The sequence below is a fragment of the Myotis davidii genome, unplaced genomic scaffold, assembly GCF_000327345.1.
Source record: "Myotis davidii unplaced genomic scaffold, ASM32734v1 scaffold59, whole genome shotgun sequence".
NCBI classification, from domain to species: domain Eukaryota; kingdom Metazoa; phylum Chordata; class Mammalia; order Chiroptera; family Vespertilionidae; genus Myotis; species Myotis davidii.
The window spans coordinates 1,018,961-1,031,466 of record NW_006293001.1 but is presented as its reverse complement, the minus strand read 5'-3'; the positions used below and the strand labels follow the sequence as shown (position 1 = coordinate 1,031,466).

General features: G+C 39.8%; 1 protein-coding gene across 1 annotated transcript in view; it reads left to right on the top strand.

The window, feature by feature from the left end:
* LOC102758103 (lymphocyte antigen 75) overlaps nt 1-12,506 on the top strand; it is a gene marked incomplete at its 5' end in the record, with an annotated part of 157,466 nt that overhangs the window by 109,910 nt on the left and 35,050 nt on the right. The window contains one exon of the mRNA XM_006766553.2: nt 1,054-1,221. Coding sequence (XP_006766616.1) covers nt 1,054-1,221 — 168 coding nt within the window. The remainder of the gene's footprint in view (nt 1-1,053; nt 1,222-12,506) is intronic.

Here is a 12,506-nt window from a genome sequence, read left to right as displayed (position 1 = left end):
TTGCCGAGCCACAGTTTGCCGACCACTGCTTTGGGTTGACAAATGGTGGGAAAACAGAAAGGAATTGGCCACCATTAGCACCATCTGAAATCATGTACAGAACATGATGAAGGTGTTAATTACACTGGGATTCCGTTACAAGATGAGATCTGTGCACCCTCACTTCCCCATCAATGCAGTTATTGAGGATAGTGGTTCTCTTGTTGAAGTCAGAAATTTCTTGGGCAAAACATAATTCGCAGGGTTCAGATGAGATCAGGTATTGCTTTTTCAGTATCTCAAACCCAGAAAGATTTGATCCTTGAAGGAAATGACATTGAATTTGTATCACATTAGCTGCTTTGATTCAGCAAGCCACAATAGTTAAAAACACAGAGATCAGAAAAATTTTTGATGGTATCTCTTTTTCTGAAAACAAAACAGTTCAGCAGACTGATGAATATGATCTAAGTTGTCCAGCTATAAAAACAGAAAGATGCCAAATTATTCCTCAGAATTATTTGTGATATTTTAAAGATGCAATAAAAACCATATATTGATTGGGGGGATAATAAAAATTAAAACTAAAAAAAGAATGGATTCAAAGATGACTATTTATGAATTGTAAATTGTGTTTATCACCACAAGGCGGCGCTGCCTCAGCTGGAAATAAAGATGGAGTTAAGGTGGACCCTTCTTTCCTACCAACATACTTTTAATAATGAGTTTTTTAACTAGGGGTAAGCGAGGGAGGGAGATAAAGGTCTGTAGAAATCTACTGTCACACAGTAAATGTGCAAGAATCCTGCCCTTTAATCAAAACACTACATACTATATCCATGTTGTCTAATAGAACTTTCTGCATCTGCTCTGTCCAATATAGTAGTCACTAGCCACATATAACTATTGGGCACTTAAGATGTGACAAGTGTGACTGATGGACTGAGTTTTAAATTTTTTCACTCTTAATAAATTTCATTTTAAGTAGTGGCATGACATTGTATGCGCTGCAAGCCTTTTTAATTAAGTAATTTAATGGCAATAAACATAGTTGTATTTAATTTCCTTCTTTAGATAAATCTTGGAATTGGTTAGATGAATCAAAAGTGAAATTTGTCAAATGGGCAAATAAACATAAGAGCAATGGTGGAAAATGTAGCATTTTGTTAGCTTCAAATGAAACTTGGATAAAAGTTGACTGTTCACGTGGCTATGGAAGAGTTGTCTGCAAAGTTCCTCTGGGTAAGTATGTAACCTGTCCTTAAGAAAAACAGTTTTGCAGAACAGGTTAGAAAATAAATGTACAATTTAATAATATGTAAAGCATTGTACTAGGTCCTAAAGCATTTGGTCCTTACAGTGTACTAAAAAAATCTTAAGTCATGGAGATTCTTTCCCTCAGAAAACTCAATTACCAAAGATGATAAATATACCAGATGCCTAGGACTCCAGAGGAAATGACTAAAAGTCTAAATTTTATACAATTCTTTCCTAAGAAAGATGGAAGCTGCCAGCATATTAGATAGGTCACTTCTTTGAAAATGTTCTTAAGATGTATTTTATTCTATAGTTTAAATATTTAAAAGCTCAAAGATTTCATTCTGCAGTTTGCTTCCTTTTTCCTCAGTGCCTTATTACTCATGATTACCTTAACAGCATTCCAAAACTTGATTTGATTAATTGGAATTACTTGGATATCTGTAAGAAGTCGCAATTTGAACTTATGTTTCAGCATGAGTTGATATATATTAAATAACCACAAAAATCTTAATTTCTAGCCAAAGAGCTCTAAACGTTTTCACAGCAACATTTTAAAGATCTAGCATAAAGGTGTCCATCAGTATCTGTATAATCACTCACTGATTCAGCAGATTTTTTTAAATATACTTTTAATGATTTTAGAGAGGAAGGGAGAGGGAGAGATAGAAACATCAATGATGAGAGAGTATCATTGATCGGCTGCCTCCTACACGCACCCTACTGAGGATCGAGCCCGCAACCCAGGCATGTGCCCTTGACCAGAATCAAACCCGGGACTCTTCAGTCCACAGGCTGATGCTCTATCTGCTGAGCTAAACCAGCTAGGGCTCAGCAGATACTTTAAGTCTTTACTCTACATCATGCCCTGTTCTATGTGCTGGGGTGCACCTGGGAACAAAACAAATGAGATACCTTTTCTTCCTCCATACTCTAGTGTAAGAAGACAGATAATAAGTAACCAAGCAAGTTCATATTTAGAATAGAGGAAAATATCAAATTGTTATAAACTACGTGATTGAGACTAGAGAGATAGCTACTCTAGGTTGTGTTTATCAGGGAAGATGTCTAAGAGTAGGAGACATTGAAGCTTTAATTTCTTTGTAAGAATATTGCTATTCTAATAAAAAGGATTTGAATGAAAAGGAAAATAGTTAAATTTGTGGGGAAAAGCACTTAAGTGTTTGGTGGTGATTTTGAATTCTGTGTTCCTGCTCTGAAACAATCAAGTACTTGTATCTAATCTGTACAAGGTTTGCTTATGTGACACACAGCCAAATGCATAAAATTAGTAATAATCGCTTTTATATTCTCTCCTCCAATGTCAAACCTTTCCCTGCTCTAGGCCCCAATTACAGAGGAATAACTATTGCATTCATCGTGCTGAGCATCTTGGCTCTCATCATCGGACTGATTTGGTTCCTCTTCCAAAGGAACCGTATGCACTGGGCAGGCTTCTCTTCAGTCCGATATGAACAAGGAGTGAATGAAGATGAGATTATGCTTCCTTCCTTCCATGACTAAATTCTTCTGAAACGTTTGCTAATTTGCACTAACATGTTAGGAAAAATGAGCCATTTAAAATTTTCCCAGTGTCAGTATTTACTCTCTTCCCAAGTACAAGTTTTATGTACTTGTTCAGTTGCTATTCTGGTATCCATGTTTAATTATTCAAAAATGCCATGCATATAACTCTACTGAACAGAATGGAAAGGAACCGAAGCGGAAACTAAAGTCCAAATTGTTTGTAGGGTAATAATTTTAATGTGTGTTTTCTCTGTAAGAATGTGATCGGTAACTATAATACGTATGTTTTAATGACATTTTAACACAATGTCTCAGAAAATTTAAATTGGTATATTACTAGATCATATATCTCCCCTTTAATTTTTATGACCATCTGGCCAAATGAAAAATTAGTACCTCAAGGTAAAAACAGAACTGTAAGTAATGTCAGCATTGTTTTAAAATGTCATTTGTAGCATTTTAGGGAAAGTATTAAATGAGAGGCATGCTTATTTTTTACACAACAAAATGGTACCGCCTGGCAAAATGCTTCTTATACTAGTCCAAATACATTTTACACAAAATTACTTAAATATAAAATTTTGTTCCATTCATAATTATTCATAAAACAGTGGCTTATTTTAAAGAAGATTTTGGTACTTAATATTTTCTCACATGTGAGAACATTGTTATTAGTTGATTAGATAACCCTGTAGCTGTATGGGTTTGTTGTCTTTTCTTATGTACAACCTGTTTCCTTTTTAAAGGGAATCAGCTAAGAGATTTTGAAAATTTTACAATTTATATACTGCACATAGCACGTCAACTTTTGACTAGCAAATCTTTATTATTTTTTTTACTTTTTAGTGAGCTAAAGAGAAGTAGTCTATGAAGGAAATTGTATATCTTGTAATTGTAAAAATGAAAATTATACAATGAAACTCTAAACTTCGTGATTACTACTAAAATATTTAAAATTGTGAATGATTAAGGAAACACTGTTTTGGGTTACCACTTTACATTTTACCACCCTAGAATATATTCTTAATAACTTCCACTAGACCTGGTGAATGTTTTATTCAACATTTAACTTATATTTGTACTTTAGAGTATTTTTGTATAAAATCCACAGATTTATTTTAAAGTTTAGAGTTTTTATACTATAATAAAGTTGTAAATAATTATCTAAGACAGTTTTAGTATAGTCTAAAGCTATATTGTAGTTGTTCTGAAATATTTTTTATTAAATTTGTTAGACTAGTTATCTTGCCCTATGATTTGTACAGTTTTAGTTATTAAAACTTTCTTCAAAGAACTAAACCAACTTGATGTGAAAAATTCAGCTATATATAGTAGTGATGCTGCAATAAAGTTGTCTTATTTTTTTAAGGAAAAGTGTTGTTGATCCTTGTTTAAAAAAATATCTCTAGTTTGGGCTTTGTTGTGTTAGATATTCAGTAGGACAAGAAATAAACCGAGCAGCTATTGTAAAGCAAGGCATTCCTTAGATTCTGTGTGTATTTTTTAAAGAATAAATATAATCATTCCTACATTTCTGAATGTTTGGTTTTAGTCTCTTTTTCAGATTCATCTGAATCAACATGTCTTTTAACGATCGGATTAGCAGTAATTCCACTTATGATCCACTTCTCATTCTTTGATCCTGTTCACTACCTCCCATCCCAAGGCATTCACCAACCACTACTAAGTCAATTGTCCACCTCCCACTGGACAATCTACATGAGAGTCCTCTCAACATGACCAGAACTGCCCATATGGTGTTCCCTTCCCATTTCCTCTGTTCAGATGTCTCAGGGGAACTGAAGACAGCCTTCCCTAACAAATCCAGCCCCCACACATGGTCTGACAAAATCGATCTCAAAATGAGGCACCTAAAAATGTACCCAAGTAGACCTAGCCATCAGGTCTCGGGGACACATTCAGAAGTGATGCCAGTGATCAGCCTCTTTCTCCCACTATCCCTCCACATAGCATGTTCCCCTCTCTGATCCTAGGACAAGACACCCTAACTCTCTGGTAATTCTGCCCTGCAAATGACTGCAGCAGTGTTGGTAGCCCCCAATCCTGACCCCACCGCTGAGTTTATGCTAGGAACAGTCAGAGATTCGGATTCCTCTATATTGCGTTCATTTAATCCTAAAACCTTCTTGGAGAAATGAAGATCTAATTGTTATTAGTTCAACTGTTTTATCTTTTAACTAGATATCAAAGACATTTTTTTCTGCAAGACTTCATGAGCTGTACAAAGTTATCTCTAATTCCATGTATATTCTAAATTAAAATATTCTCCCAATACCTACAGCTCAACAAATTTACTTTATATGTGTTTCTCTTTTTTCCAAGCTAAATTAATCATGAGCAGAACTTTGGAAACTTTTTTTCTATTCCCCCACCCAGTTTTTTCTTCTTATAGACTCTTTCCATTAATATGAAGACACCATACCTCTTGTCTCCCAAGCTAGAAACTCAGAGGTTATCCACAGATCCTTTCTCTTCTTCCTAATTCAACAATTCTGTCAATTTTACCTAAGACATCTCACCGAGCGGCTATCTCCACTATTAGCTGTCTTAGTTCAGCCTTTTATCTTTTATCTCTTTGCCAGCAGAGAGAATATGCAGAGAAGAGAGCAGGAGTCATTATGGAAGAAGGTCTTGGAGAAGACGGGAGTAGAGGAGCAGTTCCAAGCCCCCAGGAAGAGGAACTAGGTCTGGATGGGATGCAAGAAAGAATGCCTTCCCCCTAGGGTTTTGGTTCCTTGGCCAAATACCCTTTTAATGCAATGTAGGAGCAAGTCAATATTGATCCAATTGCTAAACCACAGAGAGGAAAGGCCAGATAAAACTGACTCTAAGAATGAGGAAAACTGGTGATCTTAGCCAATGGAAATGCAGCAGAACTAGATGAGACTGAACTAGAAAGTGAAAGGGAAATTAGGAAAAGGGGAGCATGAAATTTTGATAAGTATGATGGAGATGGGAAGGAGAGGTATTGGGCCAAAGCTAGAGGAAGAAGGGTTTTTGAAGGGTGTTTTTCCAAAGGAGAGGGGAAAGAATTTACAGGTTTAGAAGCTGGGGGGAGGGGGGCAAAACAAACAAAAACAGCCGGCAGAGAGAAGATGCAGGGAAGAGAGCAGGAGTCACTAATGGGAGAAGGTCTTGGAGAAGATGGGACGAGAGGGGCAGTTCTAAGGCCCCAGGAAGAGGAACTGGGTTTGGGTGGGATGGGAGGAAGAACACCTTCCTCTCTGAAGCCACAAGAGGAGGGTTTGCATGAAGGAGAAGGGGAGAACAGGTGAGTATTTTACAGTGTTTGTCTACCCGATGAGAAAGTGAGTAGTGAATGGGGTCTCAGCCTGAAGACAGTAATGAAGAATTTAAATACCGATAATGGGGACAGGAGAGGACAATGACCAAGACAAAAATAGATGGAGGATGCCCAGCCAGTATGGCTCAGTGGTTGAGCATCGACCTATGAACCAGGAGGTCACGGTTCGATTCCTGGTCAGGGCACATGCCTGGGTTGCGAGCTCAATCCCCAGTGTGGGACATGCAGGAGGCAGCTGATCAATGATTCTCTCTCATCATTGATGTTTCTATCTCTCCCTCTCCCTTCCTCTCTGAAATCAATATAGATAGAGATTAAAAGCCATATTTTGTAGTGACAACCTATGTAGAACTACCATATGTTTCAACAATCCAACTTCTGGGTGTGTAGCTTAAGGAAATGAAAACAAGATCTCAAAGAGATACCTGCACCCCCAGTTTCATTGCAGCATTATTTACAATAGCCAAGATATGGAAACAACCTAAGTGTCCCTTAATGGATGAATGGATAAAGATGTTATACACACACACACACACACACACACATATATATACACACACAGATATATATATATATAATTGAATATTACGCAGCTATGAGAAAGAAGGAAACTGCCATTTTCAACAACATAGATGAACCTTGGGGGCATTATGCTAAGTGAAATCATACAGACAAAGACAAATACTGTATGATCTCACTTATGTGGAACCTAAAAGACCAACTCAGAAACAGAGAATAGAGGAGTGGTTACCAGTGGCTGGGGGAGGGGAAAATGGGAAGATGTTGGACAAAGGATACAAACTTCCAATTATAAGATGAATACATTCTCAAGATTTAATATACAGCCTGGTGATTATAGTTAATAATACTTTATTTTGTGCTTGAAAGTTGCTAAGAGAGTAAATCTGAAATGTTCTCACCATAAAAAAGAAGTGGTAATTAGGAGACAGAAGTCTTAGCCAACAGTCGCAATCATTTTATGATATGTAAGGGTATCAAATCAACATGTTGTACACCTCAAACTTACACAATAGTATGTCAATTATATCTCAGTGACACTGGGGAGACTTTTATTTTTAATAACAAAAAGAAAGGAAAAAGAGACCCCAGATTCATTGGCCAGGTAGATGTTAAGCCCAGATTTCAGGATCCCCAAAAGACCACCGGGGAGCCAGCCGAGTCCGATGCAAAAGCAGATAGAGTCTTTATTCGGGCTAGCTCGAGCTCCCCCACACTCGCCGACACAGCAGCTGGGGCAGAGAGACGCCGAGCCCTGTAGGAAGAGGGGTTTTATAGGGGTGTTGGAGTAAGGGGAGGAGAGAGGACTGTGGGCCCTGCCAATTGGCCAGATGCAAGTCAGGGTCTTGTTACACAGAATGTGGTTGTGTCTATGGCGCGCACTTCCCTTGATTATCATTGGTTAGTTTAAAGGCTAGCAGAGGCTTGGGCTTCTGGGAAGAAGCTCCTTGCTGAGCTCATAGCTAATGGCTGCTGCCTAAAAATGGAGGATCCGGGGTAAGACGGAGGGCGTAGCCCTCGCCCTTTCAGTAGATAAAGCAGAGGAATGAGATAGGGCATGATATCCAGGCTAGATGAAGTGGGAGAAATAAAAGCCCTGGAAAAATGAAGTTCAGGAACTAGAGCCTGGAATGAGGTCAAAGAGGAGGCAAGCTGTAGTGAAAGAGAGACAAGTAAAAGGTATGTGGTGTGGCTGGAAAGTAGGGCATAATAGTGAGAGATTTTAATAAAATACCACATCAATCCACGCAGAGGCAGTAAGTAGCCTATTTTGTCATATTAGCAACTAAAAATGAAGTGTGCACCAGAGTTAACAGTGGAGGAAAAAATATCTTTTTTTAGTTCAAGTGACTTAGGAACAAAACACTACTGAAATAGATGATTTGCTTAAAGTGAATTGATTCATTAGGATGCCACTTCTTTGTAAACATAACCATTATTTGAACTTTATTTTAATGCAAAGTAATCCTCATAGATAAAAATATACTTTGGTGCCTGAGGGGGGTGGCGAAGAGAACTTTTTCAATTACACAATTGCATAGAATTGTTCATTTTAGCCCAACCTGCGTATCTTGGTGGTTGAGCATTGACCTATGAACCAGGAGGTCACCGTTCAATTCCTGGTCAGGGAACATACCCGGCTGTGGGCTTATTCCCCAGTGTGGGGCGTGCAGGAGGCAGCCAATCAATGATTCTCTCTCATCATTGATGTTTCTATCTCTCTCTCTCCCTCTCCCTTCCTCTTTGAAATCAATAAAAACATATTTTTAAAAAAGAATTGCTCATTTTACTTGTGTAGTTACAAGACAGAAGAATCCAGAATTAGGATGTTTGAATATATAAACATAGTGTACCTTTGGAAAGATTCACTTCAGATATGAGTTTAGCATATAAACCCCTTATTGATAGCCAGAGAAGAAGAATGGAAATAAATTGAGCAAGATCTTGATACTTTGGCAAAGGGGCTGAACCTGGCATGGGTCGGAGAGGTCAGCAGGAGACATGGACTCTGGTTCACTTTGGGCATTCACTGTGTGTCCAGGGGTCAGTCATGTCCCTTCTGGGGGCCTCAGTTTCCTTATCAGTAAATGAAAATGGCCCCTATCACTTCTAACACTCTGACTGTCCTATAGACCTCATTGGTCAGATTTCCTCAGAGTAATTACTCCACTTCAGGTATGGAAAGGGTTAGAAAGGATGGGAAAGGGTTAGACTTGATTTTTTTTAGGATATAATTTAACTTTTTTAAAAATCAGTTTTAGGTTTATAAAAAGTTGAGCAGGAAATATACAGAGTTCCTATATACTTCTTTACCTCTTTTCCTCTTTCCCCTATTACTAGCATTTTGCATTAGTGAACTAAAATTTGTTAAAATTGATGATCCGATATTGATGCAGCGTTAACTACAGTCTATAGTTTACATTAGGGTTCATCTTTGTGTTGCACATTCTGTGGGTTTTGACAAATGTATAAGGATACATATGTACCATTACAGTATCATACAAAATAGTTTCCCTGCCCTAAAAATCCTCTGTGCTTCACCTACTCATGTCTCCTTTCCTGTCCTCCTCTTACACACACACAAACACACACACACACACCACCTACCCCTGGCAACCACTGATCTTTTTACTGTTGCCATAACTTTACCTTTTTCCAAAATATGATATAGTTGGAATCGTATAATATGTAACCTTTTAAGATTGGCTTCTCTCACTTAGCAATACATATTTGAGGTTCCTCCATGTCTTTTTTTTTTAATTAAATCTTTATTGTTCAGATTATTACATTTGTTCCTCTTTTTTCCCCCCATAACTCCCCTCCTCCCAGTTCCCACCCGACCCTCCGTCCTCACTCCCCACCCACTGTCCTCATCCATAGGTACACGATTTTTGTCCAGTCTCTTCCCGCATTCCTCCATGTCTTTTCATGACTTAATAGCTCATTTCTTTCAAGCGCTGAATGAAATTACATTGTATGGATGTACCACACTTGGTTTATTCATTCACTTATTGAAGGACATCTTGGTTGTTTCCTGGTTTGGGCAATTATGAATAAAGCTGCCATAAACATCTGCGTGCAGGTTTTTGTGTGTATGTAAGCTTTCAGCTTGTTTGTGTAAATACTAAGGAGCACAGTTGCTGGGCCCACAGTAAGAATATATTTAGCTTTGTGAGAAGCTGCTGAGCTGTCCCCAGCGCGGCTGCACCACTTTGCGTTCCCACCAGCCACAAATGGGAGTTCCTTTTGCTCCACATCCTCACTGCCATTTCGTGTTGTCCGTGTTCCAGATTTAGGTCACTGTAATATGTGTATAGTGGTCTCCCATTTTTGTTTTCATCTGCAATTCTGTGATGATATACGCTGCTGAATGTATTTTCAGATGCTTATTTGCTACCTATATATCTTCTTTGGTGAGGGGTCAGTTCATATCATTTGTACCTTTTTAATTGAGTTGTATTTTTATTGTTGAGTTCAGACTTGATTTTGCAGGATTCTCTTGCTGATGACACGAGGCTGTCAGGGCTTAAACAAGCAGCCCAGCTGGCCCTGGCTTGAGCGTTGTGTTGTCTGGTTCCAGAGGCCCTCACCATTCAGGTTACAGTTGAATAGTTTACACATACATCAGAGCAAGCACAGCTTTGTTGTTGTTGCTTGTTTTGACTAAAACAAGAGACATTTATTGTCTTATATTTCTGGAAGCCAGAAGTTCAGGATCAAGGTGTCAACCGGGTTGGTTTCTTCCAAGGGCTGTGCAAACATAGTTTAAAGAACTTTAATCCAGGCTCTGGTGGCAGAGAAAAGTTATCTGAGGGACATAGTTCACTGGGAGGAGCCTTTGAAGTGGTTTCTGGGCATGAGATCCCAAAGGGAAACCTGGCAAACACCACCTTAACCAACCGATCCCAGGTAACATCAGCAGCGATGTGAGACACAAACATCTGTCCCTGTGGGGCAATGCACATCACTTCTGCGGTACCCTTGCCGAAAGGAGAACCGCCTGAATCCCGTTCTCCCACTCTCCCTCAGGAGGAAACAGCAGACAAACGGGACCTGAAGTGCCTGCAAAACAGCTGGCCAGGACTCTTCAAACGTGAGGACATGATGAAAGACAAAGAATAACAGAGGCGGCCTCTGAACAGCTTGGACTCTTCTCATTTGCACACCTCACTGTTTCCTCTGCAACCATGTCTACAACAGGATGTGGCTGAGATTGAGAAAATCTATAAATTGAAATTAAAGAAGACAGAAACGTAAGGGGAAAATCCAAAGAAACGATTGAACAGGAGAAGCAAGCAGGCGAATCGTAGTGAGGCACCGCTGAAATGCACTGTACATCCCACAAGTGTTGGCCTCTTATTTTAGCTGTTTACCTCTGTAAGATGTAAAGACGCTGGGTCAGTTTAAATGCCTGCGCTGCCTCTTTTCACATCAGAGAACTGCTGACAACTAAGGCCGTGCCTGCCTCTCGCACCTGCCTGGCTGGCTGGCAGGGAAGGAAACTAGCTTGCATGTTGGTGATGTTGGTGAAGGAAGAAGCTGGGTGGGACGATAGTGAAATCTAGAGTAAAAACCAATCTGGTCCAAGGTGTCCTGCAGGCTGGAAGATGCAATTTAATCAGAGTGCCTTTTTGTTGTTGTTGTTGTTGTTAAAACGATTTTAATTACTAGGATTCGCAATATCCTTAATATGCAAATAAAACGTTTTAAAACCTGGAGAGAGAAAAAGGAATAACAGAGGAGCTGTTCCATATTAAAGGAGATCAAGGGGACATATGACGTCAGAGCAATGAATGATCCCGGACTGGATTTGAGAACAGAAAAAGAAACATTAGAGAGACAATCGATGAAAGTCTACCAGCGTTCGTTCTTGACTTTGATTATGGCACTGGCATATATAGGACGTTAATATTTAGAGAAGCTGGCTGAAGGGCGACAAAAATTCTCTGTACGAGTTTTGCGAGTCTGAAATTAATTCGATTCAAGTGAAAAGTTTTAAAAATTGCGTTGGCGAGCGGGTCCAGCGGACTGCGCGCCGCCGGATCTCGCCGCGGGAGACTGGGATAATTCAGATGTGACAATTCACCTCATGCGCACACCTTTGGGATGTGGGAGGAAACCAGAGTACTCAGACAAGATCCAAGCAGACAGAGAACAGCAAACTCTACACAAAGTGACCCTGGCTGGGAATCAATTTTCCTTTTTCTAATCAACATTATAACTAATGATGTTGAATGAACCTTCCCGAGAAGTGCAAGCGTCAGCGCAGACCCCACTCGGAGCGAGGGGGACCTTCGAGGGGGCTGAGCGGCTGGAGAGCAGGGGGACGGAGGGCGCCCGCCGAGAACAGTTTCAGCGCCACTGGGGGCTGCGATGGGGAGCGGGGAACTTGGCCGCCGAGGTGTCCCCAGCTGTGCGCCGCGGGGTGGGTGGCGGGGGTGGGAGGAAGCAGGCCCTCATCTGCTCACCGCGGTGTTTGTCCAGTTGGTTGCCGTTCAAGTTGTTGCAACAGGAAAACAGCGCAGCCAGATAACCCTTGGATCCTAGTGGGACGGGCGCAGCCTCAGCTTGGATTTCACTGAAGTCGTGTGATTTAAAGATCGTGAAGTGTGGTCTGCAGTTGTGCAAGTGACAGATGAAAAATTACACATGTTCGTCAGTCATTTCCCAGATGACTCCGGAGGAAAATACAACTCTGTTGAACATGTGGTTTAAAAGAAAAACACAACAAACACATTTCCTGTGCAAGCATGTAAAATATGTGGCCGGGGTACACTCTGGGGAAAGGCTTCCATCCCCAAGCACTACTGAAGGAACAATTATAGGAATTACAGAGCAAAATAAACAAGAACTCGGTGAATACTTGTGTGGGTTTGAATTAAATGATTATGCAAGAGTG